The sequence below is a fragment of the Stigmatopora nigra genome, chromosome 1, assembly GCF_051989575.1.
Source record: "Stigmatopora nigra isolate UIUO_SnigA chromosome 1, RoL_Snig_1.1, whole genome shotgun sequence".
NCBI classification, from domain to species: Eukaryota; Metazoa; Chordata; class Actinopteri; order Syngnathiformes; family Syngnathidae; genus Stigmatopora; species Stigmatopora nigra.
The window spans coordinates 16,180,093-16,199,634 of NC_135508.1; the positions used below are offsets into that span (position 1 = coordinate 16,180,093).

Below are 19,542 nucleotides of genomic sequence, written 5' to 3' on the forward strand. Positions count from 1 at the left end.
CCAAAACATTGTAGTAATACCCTGGTATTACAATGCCTTTATGGAAAATGAATGCAAACCAATAGAACTGTTTAACTTTTGACCTTGTAAGGGCCTCTGAGCTGTAGAGCAGTGCTTGCAAGGATGTGGCCAAAGCAGCAATAGCTGCAATCTCATCCCTGGCCGCCGAGGCTGACTCCATGGTCATTGTATTGTTCTTCAGTTTCTGGAGATAACATGGGACCAGGGCCTCCAGCACCATCAACATTTGGAGACTGATCAAAGAAGACACATTCATAAAAACTGATACCCAACACAACGTAACATTTCACAGGGTGAAATTCTTTACCTTCTGAAGGATTCAGGCGCATAGGCGGCCACGGTGACACACAGCTTGATTGAATCACTAATCGAAAAGGCCAAATCTTCATTACCGTAGCAGAAATCTGCAAGAGAATAAACACTGTTGCTGTTATTTGACATATTAAAATCTTTTATTAAAAACGTGACTACAGAACGTGATGAAAAAAGATTATATTTGGCTTTTTTTATTCTTGAAAGCCAAATTTCTTTCAAGTTCAATGTTTAATCCCTATTATTTGACCTACAAAATGAAAAGTTTTACCCAGAGACCGCAGTGGTTTCTCAGCCTTGACCAGCTCCAGCGCATCAAGAGCATCCAGAGTTTCACCTTCCAGAGAGACCAAAAGGTCGAACAAACACTGAGCAGACACTCCCTTGGAAAGACCGCTACTGGTGTTAGTCTGAAGTCAGGAAAGATTTTGTTTTAATTTTTAAAACAAAACAGTATCTCCAAGTATACAGTTATTAGAAGTAATGAAACTGTAGGGTCTCACGTTGAACTCTAGCAACGGTGCTACACTGGCAAACAACTGCAGGACAAAGGGCTTGCGGTGGAGTATGTAGAATTGGCGACAGCAGAATTCGATCCCTTGTCTCAATAAAGGATTGCCCTCGTAGTCTGCATACACCTGCCAGAATAGCATTTTGGTATATATGTAAATGTTTTCAAAATCCAGCCCTTTTTCTAAAACAGAGGAAGGAAACCTATGGCTCGGGAGCCATATGTGGCTCTTTTCATGAGTGCATAAGGCTCTCCACTAACCTAAAATATGGAAATCAGTGGGGAGGGAGTTAAGTCCTGAATGCACTAATAAGAGCGTCACTGTGGCGTTAACACTACCTCTACCACCTCTTTAATCATTATTTTGTTTTTATTACTCTTCTGCATGCATGGTATAATTGATTCTGATTAATTAGCAACAGCATAATAATGTTGTCAAAATAATTTTTGTATTTTAAAATTGGTGAAATTACCAAAAAATCTAATTTTCATGTATTTTTACTCTTCAATTCTGAGAATGGCTCTCAAGAAATAACATTAGAAAACATGAATAGTTTATGGCTCTCTCTGTCAAAAAGGTTGACCCCTGGTCTAGATATTTGTGTTCTCTCTGAAAATCCTACTCTTGAATTTATCTTTTAGGTTCCCTACATACCTGTAGCATAGTGGGCAAGATCCACTGGTAGCCGCTCAGTGAGAACAGGTGATTGAAGTGTACTGCAGTGTTGATTGCAGTGGCTGTGTGCTGCCTAACAAGGGCGCTGTCTTCCGGGTGTAGCAACAAGGCCCCGTTAAAAACATTTAGGAACAGCATCATCTCATCTCCCCATGGATACTCGCTGGGCATTCCCAAGAACATCTCTTCCAGGAGTTTGATCCACAACACCTTGTGAAGGGTGTCTAAGCCGAAAAGCTCCTTACCTAAAAGGCAACAACGCCGTTCTAATCAAGGCGAAAGAATACTTTTGAAGATTAAAATTCCAAACATTTGAATTAAATTATTGTCCTTTTGTATTTCTTTTGGCTTTTAATATCAATCAAGTCTACAATAGCATCAAATATATGCTTTAGTTCAATTATATGATTGAGGAATTAACTGCTATGTGATTGTTTTAATACTAGCAATTATTTGGTAGTGCGTAAACAAAGTTTTTTTTCTCCATAGTTCTTGCTCTAAAACATTTGAAACAGGGAATTATTATTATAGAAAAGCAGACAAACCCTGTGGCTCATTAAATAGAGAGAACTCAGCATCAATGGCAGTTCTCGGGAAGGATGGTAGGCGTAGCAGGTCTTCTTGGAGCAGTGAGACGTGGGACTGTTTATGAACAGCTGGCATATGCTGAGTGAGGGAGATGAGGAAGAGCACTCGGCCAACCTCTTCAAGTTTGCGGGAAAACACCTAGAAACAAAAAGAATCATAACAGATGAGAAAAAGAAAGAAATAGGGCACAACTTTCACAATTTGTGGAATGTTGACGGAACCTGTTTCTGAATAAGCTCCTGTCCTTTCTCTGGCAGCATGTGGACAAGGTTGAGCTGTGGTGAGACTGACCTCCGAAAGGGGTAAATATCTCTTACATATGTCTGTAGGAGGAAAAAAAATTATACACAACCTAAAAACAACACTGACACTTTTAAAAACATTACTACACTACAGTTTCTGTGTTACCTTAGAATAATGGATGAGGTTCCACCGTTTGTCCATAAGAAAGTAATGTGCTGACCGAGCTTCTGGAATGTTGAAGAACTCCAGGCATTCCTGGTTGAGAGGAAGACGATTAATGTCTTATAAACTGATAATCTGTTGAGTTGAATGGGTCACCTTAAGCAGAGCTTCAAACTGTGTGTCTTCATGAACCGGAAGCTGTGTCGGGATGTCACATTCGTTCTGCCCGTGCACCACCAGAGTCTTGGTTCCTGCAGCAAAGAAGAAGAAAAACTAGGCCTTCTAAAACTTGTTATGCCAAGAGCCTAAAAAATATTTTCACTCAATCTCAGAATACCAACAACATGTCATTTTTAATTATTAATATATATATATACCATGCTTTTGGGAAAAAAATAGCAATCATAGCCAGCTAGCAATTCCCTATATATTCAACCCTTGATCTCAGAATGTGAGGCTAACCCAGGGGTCGGCAAACTATCCCACAAAGGGCCACAGTGGGTGTCGGTTTTCATTCCAAACCAAAATTACCCTAAACACCCTTTAACCAATCTGGTGTCCTACAAGTGCAATCAGTGGATTGCAGTCAGGTGCTTCTTCTTTTCTGCAGAAATCTCTTTGGTCAAAGTGTCTGTGCTGGATTAGTTGGAACGAAAACCTGCACCCACAATAGCCCTAGAGGACCGGTTTGCCCACCCCTGGGCTAACCACTCAATAATATTGACCAACTTTGAGTCACTAACTTTATATTGATATTGACAGACATCTAACCAATTTGGACTATAAGTGAAACCTCAGCCTTGTGAGGATAAGCGGTTCAGAAAATTAATGAATGAATTCTCACTCAAACTCACCCGGCATTGACGCAGTGACCAACAGTTTTACTTCACACTGCTCTTTCTTCATGGTCTGCTTTAGATCCTTGAAGAACAGACCTTCTACATAGCCCACCACTTCCCACAAGAAGGTGAGGGTAGCTGAGATGGCATCCATCCCCCACTCGCATGGGGTCCGCACAAAATACATGATCAAGCCCACCTAAAAGGAAAGGAATGGACTTGAGACAAGTCAAAGATGAATGATAAGTTCTACCCGCACACTTACCAGGTAGTTGAAAAGGATGTGGGAGGTCTGCGCTGGAAGGTCTCCAATATTAAGCAGCAGCTTCCTTAACATGTACATCAACTCATCCTGGTGAAGGTCAGGGTAGAGTTTTGCATGTCATCTGACAGACAGTGGATGATTTGTGTGTGAGGTTGCTGTCCTACCTGCCGGTTGCTCACAGTGAGTTTCTCCAGAAAATGACGCAAAACAAGGGCAGGGTCTTCAATTAGGCAGTTCCACAAGATTTGCTGGGCAACGGCACTCACTAAAGAAATACAGATATAAGGAAATAATACACATATATAGTAAACATAAGAAAAAATAATTAATCATTTGTAAATGCATGGATCATTGGCGGGAAAACAGGATTTTTTTTCAACACCATTTTTGCAACCTTGGTGAATTTAGGATGAAATAACAATGTACATAATTGTTATAATAATATCTTACTTTTTAAAAGAGCTATAAGCATCATTGTGTGACAACATATGCTGCTATTAGCAATAAATAAAATATAAATAACATTAAAAAACACAGTTAAGGTGTTTTAGCATAAAGCTAAGGCTCATTTGTAAAAACAAACATATATGTAGCTAAGAATTGACAGTGATTCAGTGTACATATACTTAGTTTGAATGTAATTTTACAGTTCCAGTAAAGTGTATTTAAAACGTCCTATACTATATCACCAAGTCCTTAAAATTTTTGAAAAGGTGCTCCTTGAACACATTGAATGTATCTCTGAAATCCCTTTATCAGGACCTAGAATATGGAGTTCAAGGGACTAAAAGAGGCTCACCAGCAACGCCATCCTCTCTAACCTCTCCATCCTCCATGAGGTGCACAATGGGGAGAACGGCAGCACAGATGCATGCTGGAAACACCGCCTGTGGTGGCTGTACCATGTGGTGTGTGGGTGTGTGTTCTGTCGTATTTTCTTCGTCTGCGAAAATATATTGGGTAGAGGGCTGAGCAACTTTAGTGTTCATGAAAGGAGGCCACATTACTAGAGAAAATGTGCTCAAGTATACACATGCACATGTTACACAAATGCAGGTGTAATAGCCACTTAAGTCCGACTTATTGCTTTACTACAGCGTGAATAGATTCTGTTGACACTTATGCAACCAAATAATACAGCAACCTTGATTTAGCAGGTGTAACTGAACATGACATGAATATGTGCATCCCAGCTGAAACCAGCTTTTTAAATAAATATACAAAAAACAAAACACCTTATTCATCTTTCCGATGTGTAATAGTAGAGAAAAATTGAATTAAATTTAGTGTCTCAAGGAGTGTGCGATCTTTTACCAATGCTGGTAATATTTTAGCCCGCTAATTATCTGAGTATCCCACATTGCCTACCTTTGTGTTTCAACATTATTTTCCATTATTGCAGCTTAAAAAATGTGTGATTGGCAGACTAAAACCATTTTAGAAACCCTCTTTAACACAAAGTAAACTGTTAAAAAAAGTGCATATGTACTTCCAAAACCAGCTGTACACTGAAAATATCTTGTACCTTCAGCACTGGCCAATGAGCGGACTGACCACACAGAGCCTCGTCGGAAAGAATAATTCCTGTGGGAGTTGCTGGAAGCACAGGAGGGACTAACGGACAGACGGCGGGATGCCAGGTTCACCACTTCTTCTGCTGGCAGCATCAAAGACAAACACAGACAGGTTAGGAGCAAAAGAAACAACATCCCCGATCAGTTTTAAGGCCCACCTTCCTCTTCTTGCTCAGACGGAGGACTGCAGGTGGGCTCGTAGCACGCCTCCTGCGCCACCGGGATGGCCGTAATGATGCTGGCTTCGCGACCCAGTCGCCGCTTTTCCTCCTCCTGCTGCAAGTTCTTTAGGATGTGCTCAGCCCGTTGATGGGAGCGTGACACCGCCCTCGCTGAGAAGGATTTCTGTAGGGGCAATGTTGATCAAGTCCAACGCGACTTCGATATTCAACAAGCATACAGTGACCCTCCACCGGCTCACTAGTGCTCTGCGGTCATCCCGGGCAGAAATGGAAAAGTTGCTGCATATCATGGCATTGGCACGCGTGCTCCGACACATACATGAGAACATACAATCTGTCTCGTCATGCATACACAGCACAGCACACAATGTCGGATGCATGCTATTGTTGTCCCAAAGACAGAGCTCATTTCTGATCAAGATGCAACTGCCCCCTTCCTGGAAACCTCTGAAAAATACACACTTGACCCCCAATTGTCTTAAAAAACAATGAAACAAAAAATGTATTGCCTGACATTTATGACTTAAGGTAAAAGATGCATCAGCACAAAGATCTGGACAGAAAACTTACTATGGCATGGACTGACTGAATTAACGTGGGGAACTAAAAACAAAGACAGATAAAATGATAAAGGAAGGTCTTCATCAAAATCTGCACCACTTGAAATAATTATGCGTTACAACTGACAATAACCGATTAAGCTTTTAGGGCGGGAGTCAAAGTCTGAAACTGTCAACATGGAGATGAAACTTAAAACATGCTTTTGCTAAGAAAACTGGTACTTTTTAAAAAAAAGTGATATCAGCAACTATTGGTGGTGGAAGTTTTTACCCAGTGTTAATTTTTTACTGTGGACAAAGGACAATTTAGTTATAAAACATTGTCATAGTGACCTTCATATTTGTGAACCAGAAAAATGTGGACACAATATCTAATGAATTCTTATCCAGCATAAAAAGAATGAATATGACTCCACCATTGACCAAACAAAACCATTGTAATTGGCATACACTTACAGATTGATCCTCATTGATTGGGTCTTGGACACTTCCGGTGTTCTGGGGAACCCACGGGGGGTCAAAAATGGGGACACAGGGCATGCCAAGAATGGGCGATGGCAGGGTGAAGTTTATGCTGGGTGGTGGAATCTAAAGAAAATCACACATGACAACAGGTCCTTTAAATGATCAATTAAAAGGAGTATTGATTGGACTGTTTTTGTTTAGCTGTAATAATTACACATACTTTGAAGATTTGCTGGGCTCCTTCCTCCATGCGTGGCCACACCTGGTAGCGGAATCGCCAAAGCGTGTAGAACTTGAAGATAGAATTAATGCGCTGGCAGGCCTCGGGGTGCTGAAACTCGGCCATCATCATCTCAGTAACTGCATCCGGGACTTTGACTGCGCACAGGAGAAACATGGCGGCTGGGGAGATAGGATGGGGGTTGATGATTCATGAAAGGACAGGAGGAGAACATTTATTTGACGTCAGGTAAACATCTCTGCTCGATTTTGTCTCTGGTTGAAACTGTGCTCATCTTGATTTTATTGAATTTTGCTATAACAAACTTTATTTCTACAGAACATTAAAAAACCAATAGTAAATAAATTAATCAATTATGAAAAGGTTCTCACCTGAAGCCGCTGCCATATGTTCATCCACACTAAGCAGGAGCTCCCAAGCCGCCGGCTGAATATCTCCATACATGTCATCAGTCAAGATGGGAGCCGCTTTGATGAGCAGTGACAGGGGAGCTGGCGACAAGCTCATCACCTGCAGGAGACAAATCCCAAATGACTTCCAACGTTAGTGCAAATGGTACAAATCCAAATCCCTCACCTGGTTCCTGATGTACTTTAACATCCCGGTGTCCTTCTTTCCTTCGGTGTTGCCTTCAGTGGGTCTCCTTTTCATGGATGGTGTTCTCAAACATGATTTGTCTGAACACTGAAGCCAAACAGATTCTCAGAGAAGCAAAGAGAATGCACGTGTTGCGTTCGGTTCATGGACTCACTTCCTTGTTCTTCTGAGCACGAGCACTCATGATACCAATGGCAGTAGCCCCGGCATCTTCTCTCAGGCTGTCCACCGTCTCGCCGTACACGAGTTTGATGGCCCGGACCAGGCGGGCGCAGGAGCGGTTGTGGTGCTGGTAGCAACGTGGATGGCAGAAGTCAACGTGGGTGCAGATGAAGCTCTGCTGGTTGCACAGCAGGATCATGATCTGGAAAGATGTGAGTGGCAACATGTGATGAATCCCATGGAAAACCTGTTCTATCAGGTCATTCTGGACTTTGCTGCTTATTTATTATTATGATTTGTTAATTTCAGGCAGTCACACACAGTTCATATGTTTTCAACTGGTCTACAGGATGGAAACAAACAACAAATGCCTAAAAGGCAGAGAGAACTTATTAATTCCCACCTCAGTTTTTATTTATAACACTCAAAATATGTAGTATCTATTTTCCTGTAACTTCATGCATTTGCAAATAAATGGTAAGATGAATTTTACAAACAATGGCACAGTAATGAACAATAAAAGCATGGCAAAACATCATGTACAAGGTCAATTTTATCTCTATCAGCTAAAGTTAAAAATCAATCAGGATAATGGACCAATAATGGTAATAGAGATATACCATCAATGGGGGGAAGACAACAACACACAGTCAATAGTAATACAGAGCACTGGTTTAGGTTTAAGACCCTCTCTGTACATATTATTACTGTAGATTCACAATTGGAAGGGGGGGAGGCACATACGTGGAGCCATGACATATTGCGGTGGTAGTTGTCTTCAGCACCACTTGAGCTCTGACCCTCAGGCTCAATGCTGGGTTCACTGGTACTACACGGACTGCCTACAAGAGGTGTGAAAAAGGGAAATTGAACTATAGATATATGGTAACAAAGAAAAAAGGACCACAGCCAATCTCATTGGACATTTGACAATCATTTGTCCCAGAGAGATGGACAACCACTTTCACTAATACCAGCATCAGCGGGAATCAACCTTTTAGGCCCACCACACCATCAGGCTGCTCTGAATCAGAGATAACAACACTTATTCCTAGACTTACCGATGTCTGTCACAGTATCTCTGCTGTTTGTTTGTGAAAGGATCCCCTCCTCATTTTCTGATTCTGAATCCTGTCGGGACATTTTAGTGCTCTTCAGGCTGCCGGCCCTCCGTATGGAAGACAAAGATCCCCCCTTTTTTATACGGAAACTCCGGGCTCCTTTAATCTGAAGCAGGCGTGAGCCGCCGATACGAATTTTTCGGGTGGGAGCTGGCAAGACATTGTGAATACCAAATTTAGCAGACATATAAAAAGCTGTGTGATGATCCAATTCAACCAACATCTCACCTGTTGCCTCCTGTGCCTTTTTCTCATCACATATCGTGTCTGACTTCAGAGTGTGGCTACTGCTGTTAAGCGAGTCACGGCCGTCCTCGTCATCGAGGATGCCGGCGAAACTGATCTTCCTCTCATAGCGATGTCGTCCAAGCTCAGGATCCAGACGCAGTCGGCAGCTTTCTAAATCCTACAGAGAAAAAAAAATTGCGACTTATACTTAGGTACAATTTATAGTTATGATAATATGGTAGTACATAAGACTACAAATTGGGGAGCAAAAAGTACCACAAGTGGTTCTGTGCGCGGTCTCGGCAAGCAAGGGAACGTCTCTCGTAGAAAAGTGGTGATTTCCAACAATAGCTGACACGCAGCCATCTTCAGGGCAAATGGGCAGCCACATTTTGTCGGATTGACTGTGTCTTAGGAGGAGAAAAGTAATCATGAATGGGCATCAAACTCCAATAATCCACAGCAGCAAAATACTTACTATCATCTAAATAGTCTTCTTCTTCATCCTCCTTTCTCATCCTCCGTTTTGCTTCTTCATCGTAGGTGTACCCCAGGATGTTGGCAGGACTTTCGCTGTCACAGTGGCACAATTCGCTCAGCCGCGTGCCAATTGCCTTTTTGAGACACAGTGCAAAATGGCATTTAGAGGTTGTAATGGTTAATTGATGTTAACATTGTGATGTTTTTTTAAGGATGGGAATCTACCCTATTAGGGGTTCTTTGACCTTAAAGAGAAATCAATCTCCTTTATCGTGAAATTTGCAGGAGGAAAATATCTTCAATAAACTGAGAAAAAATACTTTTTGTGATGTGTAATATATAATCATTCATTTTTTGGACCACTCATCCTTACAAGAGCTGGCAGGGGGTGCTGGAGCCTATCCCAGGTAACTACAGGCAGTACTTGTGTGTGAGGCGGTCAGTGTTACGTTTGGGGATGACAAAATGCCAGCGTTCGTTGGCAATTACATATTTTTTCCTGTATTATCTTTGAAATGATCAGCGATCTAAGAAATTCACAATTTGCGTACTTGAATATTTTGAGCAACTGCAAATCGCATAAAGCCCATAAGGTATTGTCTATTCTTTAAACACAGTGAACTCACATCTCCCCACTGACAGAAATGTTTTGCTGCATTCCACTGAAGTTTCTGATTCCTTTTATTGCCCACTATAGGCGATCGCCCCCTGGACAAGCCTCTCTTGGTAATGTTGACATGGTGTCCTTTCATCCACTCTGGCCAGTTGCCACGGTTGCAGCGATGAACAAATCGAGCACATTCAAGAAAGAGGGAAGCCCGAGCTACGATGGGTGCTTCCTGGGGAGTAAAGTAAGTAAAGCGCAAGATCAAGATGAATTACAGGAATGGTAGAAGGGAAACAATGATGAGTACCAGGTCCAGAGCAGCGGCGAGGATTGAAGCGTCAGGTATGGTCCCGGGCTCGCAGCAGTTGAGCAGAAACTGGAAGCGTTTCATGCCTTGTCTAATTGCACCCAAGTTCACCACATTTTTGTTTTTTATAGCCTCCTGGCTGGCGGCCAGACGCTCCTGGAAACCGTGAGGTCCTGGACAAATTGGAAATTAAATTTATTTTTCATAATTGGATGCACAGGACCCACTTTTACAGCTACAGGCGAATGAGATGCAAATTAGTCGCTGACAGTGCTCAGTTCGCGGCATTCATTGAATGATCACAGCAAAAGCTTTTATCTTGATCACATTTGCTGAAGTGACACGGTGTGTCACGCAAAAAGAGCTGTGCTTTGTCATCCAAAACAGCAACCAGATGAACAGCATCAAAAGGAGAAAAAGCGAGTTTGAACTACACCACAGCAGAAAGATGGTTAAAAGATTCAGTCTAATGGAAAAGAAAATGAGGGAGGAAAGGGGCTGATTTTCATGAAGTGTAACACAATCATGCAAAACCTTAACAGCAGAAACTTGAGGTCAGACCTTTCAAAGTAAAACCAAAAAAGAAAGAGCAGGTGATACGAGACAGGACGTTACATGAAGTGTTGGGAGAGAGAGAGAGGAAGTAGAAATCATGAAGCAACAAGTGGGCGAGGGGCAGTTGGGATTTGGGGGAGGTCTACCATCTTTATCTTCTGTGTGGTGAAGCTTGGATGGATTCCTCCTGCCAGACCTCCATTTACCGAGCCGCTTGAAGAAATTCTCCTCCTCATCCCTGCTGTACTCTGGCCCAGCAGCAACACCCTCCGACAGTTTGACTGCGCTGGTAAACTTCACCTTTTCATGCAGTTAAAAAAAACTTGATTAATACCATAGCACGAGACTTGTCGAACGTTTACAATGGAAAAATTAAGCAGCGTCCGTCTTTCAGACCTTTGAACTTTGCCGTATAAAAGAGAGACGATCTACTGAGCTGATATCCAACAGGTCTTCCACACCGTCAGTGAGACCGGAGAGGGATGAACGTTTCAGCCAATTGCCTGGAGACAGCGTGAATAAGAGTTTCTTCATATACATATACAGCAGAAACTAGGTAAGTAAAGGAGTCACAGATAAAGCACACATGTTGGTTTGCACAGCCAGATGTGACACATCAGGGTGGATAGGGCACATAGCATTCACAAGCACTCACAAACAGGCACTAGAAAATTCCATTCAGAAGAAGAAAGATAACATATATGTCCAGAGTTCCTGATTTCTAACCTTCTAAGACCTCAGTAAAGACCAAAGGTAAAATTGCTACATGCCTTTGTGTGTTTCATGCTGTTTTAGCAGCAGAATTGACAATGTGTCTTTGTTTACACTGTAAAAAAATACATTTTAAGTTTACAATAAAAACCAGGAAGCTATGTGCGCCAGAATATTAATGTTAAAAAAATAGGAAAACCATGAAATATGGGTGAAAACTGCATATATCCTTAGAAGATTTACTAGATTTTTTTTTCAATGAAGTTCATGTAATTAAGAAATACAACATATCGATATTATTCTGTGATTGATATTTAACTGATGTGGTAATGTTGCACTTTACTTATTGGTGCACCTCTCTAACAAAGATTTAGAACAATACCGTTATGTTGGAAGTCAAATGTGCCATTTACTGAACTACTGCAGACAAGTGATAGCAAGTTAACGGGCCACCACATTCAGAATGAGTTACCTTATACTTTTTACGATCATTTGACATAAAGCAACACTCCTCAGTGTTGTCAGCTGCCATTTCACAGTGAAATTATGATTTCAGTTGTTTTTACAGCGTAAGTTCAAACTGAATCTATAGCATTCATGATTTTATATTGCTTTGTCTGCAGTACCCTTCTTGCAGCTGTACTGGCCTTGTACGGGTTGACAAACAACATGAAGGGCCATGCAAAGGGTGATGCAACACCGACAAACACAACATGAAGATGGATTCCACCACATACGTAAAACAGAGAAGGTGAGTGGTAGGCGTGTGGTCCTACGGCATGCTGAGATGTAAAAATGGAACAGGTAAAAAGGGAGAATGCCTTTAGAAAGAAGCTATTAGATTTGACGTGAAATGTGATGATTTGTAATTGTCACAGAAAACCAGAATGCAGCAAGTTTAGGACAAATACCGTATTTTCTCCAATATTGATCGCCTCCGCGTATGAGCCGTACCCTTAAAATTGCCATAAAATCGTTGAATTTTACGTTTTTTTTTCGCATAAGACGCCCCCTGATTCACAATTTTCACCTCCATGTTCTTGGTTTTAGTAGGGAGTACAGATGTGTTACTGTGAAGGGAAAATCTTAAGAAAAATCATCGCACGTGGTATTTCTGATATACTGTATTAATCGAAAGGATCGTCGGCTGGATTGTACATTCCAAAAGGGTGTTGCCTGTACATGGACAATCAGGAAGTGTGTCCGTAGCAGTCTAGTTTTCACCAAGACACTGGTTGCACTAATAGCATGAGATACACATTCTGCAGGTATCCAGGCTGATATTTTAATAATCGACTGCAAGACCTTTGATCAGGCTTAACAACTATTGGGATGTGTTTACATAGTAAACACTGCAAACACATGTATCAAGGCTACTCGCGTCTGGCCAGTCAGAGCATGTTTATGTACGGTAAGATGGCGGCGCACTGAGCGAGCAATGACAATGCAAGTAAGTGAGTTTTTTCACATTTTATGCAAAATACGTTTTTTTTTTTAAATGAAGTTCATTCATAGATGTCAAAATTAATTTTGTTTAGTGTTTTATCTTTTCTCTATTTTGAAACAAATGACCATATCAGCCGCATACCTTTGCGTAATGGCAATTCGTCTTGGTCACTGCAGTTTTGTGCATGTCAAGTCTAATTTGAGTGCATTTAATTTTAAGACGTAACCTTGCTTCAGTCATTATTTTTGTTTGGTTACAAATATGGCGTATATGGAAAAAATACGGTACACCTGAAGACTTCATGAAAGTTAGTTTTTTGAGAATAGGTATTGCCAGGGTGCTCATACCTATGGGCAGCTTAAGTTTCTTGCGAAGTGAAATACGCCGGGATCTTGATCGAGAGCGACGGTCTGTAGTGGTGCCAGAGTGGGCAGTGGTACATTCCGATGTATCCTGTTCTGATTGGCTGCTGGTGTCACTGGCAGCACTCTGCGACTTAAACATCTTCCTCCAAAAGTCTTTTCTGCCCAGCAGAGCTCCAGGGATCTGATCCTCACTAGAGAGATGCAGACAGAACTTAGTTTAATGAAACCAATAACAACAAAAATAAAAAGATATAGCTGCAACTATTGTTTTTGTAACAGCGACATGGCACATGATATGACATGACATGAATGGGTGGGGATGTGGTGAGGTGAACACTCACTGTTCGGGGGTCTGGGGGGGTCTGCTGGAGATGTAGCTGCGACACTCATCTGCAGCACTGGACACCTGACCCTTCTCCCCGGACACACCCGCCTCTGACCTGCACGCACACCCCAACAAACAAAACAGCTCTCAGGGCACCCATCGGTCTGAGAATGCTAAAAATTTGCAGATACGCAGTGGTGTTGCTGGCAGGTTCTTTACAGCTCTCTGTCTGGGTGTCTTCTACCAGTTCAGCATTGAGCCTCTTAAGACTAAATAAAGCCTGACAACAATTGCCAATCTACATGCAGAACTATCCATTTCCACACCTATTACAAATTCAAGCCTAGAAAGGCAAATGGGCAGGACGACCAGTCCTTACTTATATGGACAACATCTTCCACTACGATTTCCTTTGAGGCCTTTTAAAAAAATATTTAGCTTGACTTTGCTCCCAGTGGTTTGCCACTAATTCTAACACTTTGAACCATACTTCAAATCACCTATGCATTTCTCAAAAGGTGCAGTCTTGACTCACCAAGTGCATACATAGGACTCAGCATTTAACCCCAAAATTGCAGCTCTCATGCGGGAGAAACAAATGCGAACAGGACAAACAACACAGAAAGCAATGATGAGATGATCGAGAGAGATATGAGTTTTCTACTGAAATGTTTAGTAAAACACAATAGCATTTTCAAAGACTAAGCAGTAATCCTTACAAAGTTCCATCTATTTGCAATACCTTCTTGGAGCTTGCAGTTTGCTCTCATCTTTTTCTTCAGGTTTTTTGGCAGCCGTGACCTTCTCAGCGCTGTCAAGGAGAGCGCTCAGAGCAACCCTACGAAAAACATTTCCATGGGCCTCCTTGATGAACTGCACCAGTTGGCGAATGTCACAGTATAGGCCCTGTGAAGGAGTGTGACAGCCAAGTGTCAAAGAACAACAAGAGGAGGCTACTGTGTGGGATGTCAGTGGATGAAAATGTCTTGGCTGCCAAGTTGACAAACATCCATCAGTCATTTAAGGATCAAGAAACTCCAAACTACAAATGTGTGAACATACTAAGAAAGGCTGTCCACTAACTTGATTGTGAACCCCAATCAGTATGATAGAAAATCAATGGATAGTTTTTGTTGTCTAAAATTTCCACTATTTAAGGGTTCAAAAGTAATGGGATAATTGGCTGTTCTGCCAGCCGATGTAAACAATTTCCTTGCATTACTTCATAAACCTTTCACACAATCCCCTTGTGTTGAGGAAAATATTGGTTTTGAGGGGAATTTTAAGGTTTTTAATTTTCCTCCTATATACTTTATTTATTCCTTGTTAACACAATTGTCATATTTTGCAGATTTTTCAGGAAATCCTAAAAACAAACTATTTGATTATATTTTTGTATTTACAAACACTTTAAACATGTAAGAAATGACTTAGATGTTGCAAAAATGGTTAAGATTAAAAAAACAAAACAAAAACAGGCTTTAGTGAAAAAAAAAGTGAAAACAAATCAAGAGCCTTCAGCAACAGACACTTCAATAAAGTTGTCATGTGGTAATCATGAAAATGGCACACTACAAGTACGACAAATACAAGGACCCACCAGGTTCTCTGGGCTGTGAAGTTCATGTGTTGTTGAGGCGCAGCGGGTGATCAACGATTTGAACATGCAACCCACTACCACAGCCTCCATGTTCTGCGCCAAGGACTTGTTGTCGTTTGTAGTGAAATTGTTCCCAAACCCGGCTTTATCTGGAAATAAAAAGGAAGGTGAAGAGGCCATGGATCCCGCCACTGTGATTCAGTCAGCAGAACAAAACACAAAAACAGTCATCCCGCACGACAACTTGAGGGGGGAAAGGGGGCAAAGAAAAAGGGTTCGTACAGCATATGGGGGGAGAAGCAAACTGAAAAGGATTCTGGGTAAGGAACAAGGAATACATGCAAGTGACTAAGGCCTGCCCTCAAACTACATTGTTGTAATCATAATCTTGGGCAAAAGAATAATGATTGATAAATTTGGAGTCGCAGGCGAGATTTGTCACTTTAGGACAGAGCGAGAGGGGCAGCAATGGAAGCAGTGGCCTAAGGAAGGTTTTGCTCATGTGGGTAAATTTATCACATCTTTAAAATCAGTGCTCTTATGCATTATGTGTATCTACCGATGTTTCGTTTTTTCGCCCTCCTGGACCTCTCACCTGCACTGCCGTACTCTGCAAGAGAAAAGAGGCGGGTTGATTGTCATCAGGCCAGCACAGACATGTACGTGGTGTCAGGAAAGGACCTCCTCAGAGAGGTTAACCCAAGAGACACATATTGGTAAAAGTGACATACACGCCAACATAGTCAAAACATAAACAAAACAAAAAAACTTGCATTGTCAAAACACTCATCAGTTCGATCACTTGCCAATATTTTTATTTTATTTGCTATGATGTTATAAAGCAGAGACCAAAACAATGTCAATGCAAAGCTGAATTGGCATGAAGAGCATATCTCAACATCACGGAGTAATGCCGCTGATTGAACAAAGATGTAATGGGCAAAGGTTTGGATTGGCAAGTGTACGAAAATGGATGAGCGAGGAAGGGAGAAAGGAATAACGGACTGGAAGAAGGCTGCAGTACTTGGTGGAGGAGGAAGTGAAGGGAGAAGGCACAGAAGCAAGAGGACTAGAACAAGCAGTGGTTGGAGGGAGACAGACATAGCACAAAGATAGTACTCAAGGGAAAACTATTAAGGTTTGTTTAAAAAAAAAAGACATTTTCAGTCATTTAAAAATATGACGCTTTGATGGTTTACCGTAAAACCTGGCTTTCAATACCTGATACCATTACCACCTCAACAATTACTTGACTCTTCAGGTTTGACCGAAATTAAAATACAGTAAAACTAAATGCAATCACAAAGGAAAACAAAACAAAACCATGAATTTAATATTCATTTATTCACTTTCTATACCGTTTATCCTCACAAGGGTTATGGAGGGGTGGGGGTGATGGAGCCTACCCCAGCTCACTTTAGGCACGGGGCAGGGGACACCCTGAATTAGTGGCCAGCCAACTCTGGGGCACAAGGAAACAGGCAACCATTCACTCTCACAAACATACCTAGTGGCAGTTTAGAGTGTTCAACCAGCCTACCCTCCATGATTTGGGATGTGGGAGGAAAATGGAGAGCCCAGGGGAGAACATACAAACTTCACACAGTCAAGGGCAAGCTGGGATAGAACCCTCGACCCCAGAACTATGAGGTCGACACACTAACCACTGGTAGGCCGGGCCGGCCAAGTTATTCGATATATGAATTAAAATGGATTAAAAACAAAATGTGAATAAACGGTCTGTAAATTCCGAATTAAGTGTATGTACTTATAATTGTGATTCTTTTGATAACCGCAATGCACTTTTAGGGAAATAAATTCATAAATATTTAGTTTCGCAGACTCCTCCACTACCTTTGACATTGTCGGCATGGAAATCAAATGACCATGTTAACTAGGAAAGCTGGCACTGAATGGATTTTTAATTTCTATTACTACTCACCTTCAAATCAAGTAACATTCAGTTTGATAATTTGCACCAAGTGAAAGCAAATTAAAGCAAAGGCTGACTGACTGATTTCTTTCCAATACAGCCTTTGCAAGTCACCGCACACTATCCTGAGTGCGTAGGTGGCTGCACATACTCACTGTCGGTGATAGGCTCCATGCAGAAGCCCAGCAGAGCATGAAGAAAGTCCACAATGTTATTCAGAGTGTCTTTGTTGACGTAGTCTCGCATTGTCTGGCGAAACTGCAGCTTGTCTCGCTTGTAAAGGTTGGTCAGGCAGTTTTGGGCCTGATGGAACAGAAATATACATATATATATAGTGGAAGTGAAATTGCAGGGCTTGACGGGGTGAGATGAAGGATAATCATGGCTCAAGAGCAATTTTGGTGAAAGATTTATCAGTTTTGATGGCTTTTGTGGTTCTGACCTGCATTCTCAGGCGATCTCCCGAAAGGCCACGATGTCCCTCGCCACATCCATAAGCACAGCCCAATGACTTGACTATTTTGATAAGCATGGAGAGGGCCAGCCGATGAGTGCTTAGGGAAGAATTCTCTTCCTGTGCATTTCCAAGAACACACATATGAACATTTATAAGGAGGGGAGAGGAGAATATATACCAGATCAATTTATACTATAATTTTAAAGGACTTATAGTTAACATTCATACCACACTTTGTTATTTCCTATCTAGCAAACTAACCTTTTTGTCACTGTCCTTGTTATTTTTCACATCATCCTTGCTTCCTTGCCCACTTCCTCCGCCGCTCCCCCCTCCACCGCCTCCCCCGCTACCACCATCTCCGCCACCTCCTCCTCCAAGGCTGTGGCTAACCGCCTCCTTGGATCGCACCTCCTCGTTCTCCTTGTTGTCAGGCTTGGACAGCTTTTTGCCCACCCCGGGCACCACGCCCAGCTGCAGCAGGCAGTCGATGATGTTGAGGGCCACATCACAGATCCTGGAGCTGATGTCATGACTGAGGACAGCATAGAGTGCACGGAGCACTGCCTGATACAAAAGAGAAGGTGCGACATGTCACCAGTTTGAAAAATAATGATGTTACCTTGATTTTCATAGTACCATGTTTCTGCTCAGTGCATCATTTATGACTTCAGTGCATATTTATTTTTTAATTATCCATACATCTCATGGAGGGCTCAGGCTGTCCCACCAATCTACAGGCACGAGGCGGGGGACACTTTTAATGGAGCCAATTCCAAGGCACAGGGACAACCATTCATGCTCACACTCATACCGGGGGACATTTTGGACTGTCCAACCAGCCTACCATGTGTTTGGGAAACTGGATTAAACTCAAGTAAGCCTGTTTAGAACATGCAAAAGAAGGTCCAAACTTGGGTTTGAACCCTCAATCTCAGAAGTGCGAGGAGCAAACCACTAGTAGACCGGGCTGCCTCAATGCACATTAACATGTTAATAATATTGTAAATAATGTTGGCAAATTTGCATTTTTATCTGTCACTCACTGTGAGATCCAGCATTCCATTCTTCTGCACAAAGTTATTGGTGCCCTCAATGTTGTCACCCTCCTCCTGGCACGAGTAGTTGATGCAGGAGTCAGTGAAGCTGCGGGGAAGGTTGGCACAGGCCAGCGGCTCCACAGGCATCTCTGGAACCACCACGGGATTGCACAGTCTTTTCATGTGTTCGGTAAAGAAGTCGGCATAGCCCACATTAAAGGACGCCACTGTTGTGTTGAAAGCTGCCATAGTAATGGTAGAGATCTGGGATCGAACTGTTGTTACAAGAAAACAAGCGGATCATGAGAAGATTTGTGAAAAATGATCATCAATGCAAAACTATTCAAAAACATCTAGAGATATTTTCAATATTCAGAACTTGACAGACTGGGCTTTTCACCCTCTTTGACGGTGTTCTCGATGTGGCTATTGGAGTGGTCGGGCATTTCTCGGAGAAGTGAATGGTGGGAATGCGAATGTTTGGCGCTCAGGCTGTCGGCGTCAGCTGCTGTGTCTGTGCTGCCTCGACGTGTGAATTTACCTGTGACACATAGGGAGGGGTAGTCCTATAAAACCAATAGTTACATACTTTGTGATTAAGAAAGGTTAAGATGGGGGAGAGTGGCATCTGTATTTGAGGGTTTTGGATTCTAAGTCCCATTTTGTAGTCAACTTGAGCTTTGAACCTACCCATGATGGTGGCCTGCCAGCCCCCACGGTCCAGAGTCCGGCGATCATCGCCTAGGCCGGAAAAGCTCCCGAAGGAAAACGTGCTGCGAGTGGGCGAAACGTCGAGGTGGTCCTCGTGGAGCAGAAAGGGGACGCCCATACGGCGTTGGCGCTTCTTCCCTGTGTGATGGAAGGGAATTGACCCCTTCCGCTCTCGGTCCTCGCGTCGATTTTTAAACTAAGAACAAAAATATGTGTTACCACAGTAGTTATTTGTCTTTCATTGATTATTGCGTGTG

At 42.2% G+C, this 19,542-nt stretch overlaps 1 protein-coding gene across 12 annotated transcripts in view; it reads right to left on the reverse strand.

Moving 5' to 3' along the window:
* The window catches only part of unc80 (unc-80 homolog (C. elegans)), a 38,769-nt gene that overhangs the window by 11,049 nt on the left and 8,178 nt on the right, over window positions 1-19,542 (reverse strand). For 5 of the 12 annotated variants that reach the window (XM_077714733.1, XM_077714714.1, XM_077714680.1 and 2 more), the window contains exons 9-48: window positions 19,265-19,481; window positions 18,963-19,115; window positions 18,581-18,849; window positions 17,796-18,101; window positions 17,520-17,651; window positions 17,233-17,380; window positions 15,704-15,754; window positions 15,145-15,293; window positions 14,287-14,450; window positions 13,202-13,410; window positions 11,093-11,199; window positions 10,843-10,996; window positions 10,142-10,314; window positions 9,854-10,066; window positions 9,226-9,361; window positions 9,024-9,157; window positions 8,748-8,925; window positions 8,460-8,669; window positions 8,143-8,240; window positions 7,391-7,600; window positions 7,216-7,323; window positions 7,011-7,149; window positions 6,619-6,800; window positions 6,390-6,521; window positions 5,944-5,976; window positions 5,350-5,536; window positions 5,143-5,274; window positions 4,417-4,560; window positions 3,782-3,882; window positions 3,618-3,704; window positions 3,368-3,551; window positions 2,670-2,764; window positions 2,517-2,606; window positions 2,330-2,431; window positions 2,066-2,246; window positions 1,500-1,765; window positions 837-971; window positions 605-743; window positions 329-425; window positions 84-254 (exon numbers count right to left, since the gene is read on the reverse strand). In XM_077714733.1, the coding sequence (XP_077570859.1) occupies window positions 84-254; window positions 329-425; window positions 605-743; window positions 837-971; window positions 1,500-1,765; window positions 2,066-2,246; window positions 2,330-2,431; window positions 2,517-2,606; window positions 2,670-2,764; window positions 3,368-3,551; window positions 3,618-3,704; window positions 3,782-3,882; window positions 4,417-4,560; window positions 5,143-5,274; window positions 5,350-5,536; window positions 5,944-5,976; window positions 6,390-6,521; window positions 6,619-6,800; window positions 7,011-7,149; window positions 7,216-7,323; window positions 7,391-7,600; window positions 8,143-8,240; window positions 8,460-8,669; window positions 8,748-8,925; window positions 9,024-9,157; window positions 9,226-9,361; window positions 9,854-10,066; window positions 10,142-10,314; window positions 10,843-10,996; window positions 11,093-11,199; window positions 13,202-13,410; window positions 14,287-14,450; window positions 15,145-15,293; window positions 15,704-15,754; window positions 17,233-17,380; window positions 17,520-17,651; window positions 17,796-18,101; window positions 18,581-18,849; window positions 18,963-19,115; window positions 19,265-19,481 (6,116 nt within the window). Of the gene's footprint in view, window positions 1-83; window positions 255-328; window positions 426-604; window positions 744-836; window positions 972-1,499; window positions 1,766-2,065; window positions 2,247-2,329; window positions 2,432-2,516; window positions 2,607-2,669; window positions 2,765-3,367; window positions 3,552-3,617; window positions 3,705-3,781; window positions 3,883-4,416; window positions 4,561-5,142; window positions 5,275-5,349; window positions 5,537-5,943; window positions 5,977-6,389; window positions 6,522-6,618; window positions 6,801-7,010; window positions 7,150-7,215; window positions 7,324-7,390; window positions 7,601-8,142; window positions 8,241-8,459; window positions 8,670-8,747; window positions 8,926-9,023; window positions 9,158-9,225; window positions 9,362-9,853; window positions 10,067-10,141; window positions 10,315-10,842; window positions 10,997-11,092; window positions 11,200-13,201; window positions 13,411-13,560; window positions 13,660-14,286; window positions 14,451-15,144; window positions 15,294-15,703; window positions 15,755-17,232; window positions 17,381-17,519; window positions 17,652-17,795; window positions 18,102-18,580; window positions 18,850-18,962; window positions 19,116-19,264; window positions 19,482-19,542 lie in introns of all 12 variants that reach the window. The other 7 variants (XM_077714704.1, XM_077714688.1, XM_077714724.1 and 4 more) reach the window with 6 other exon arrangements.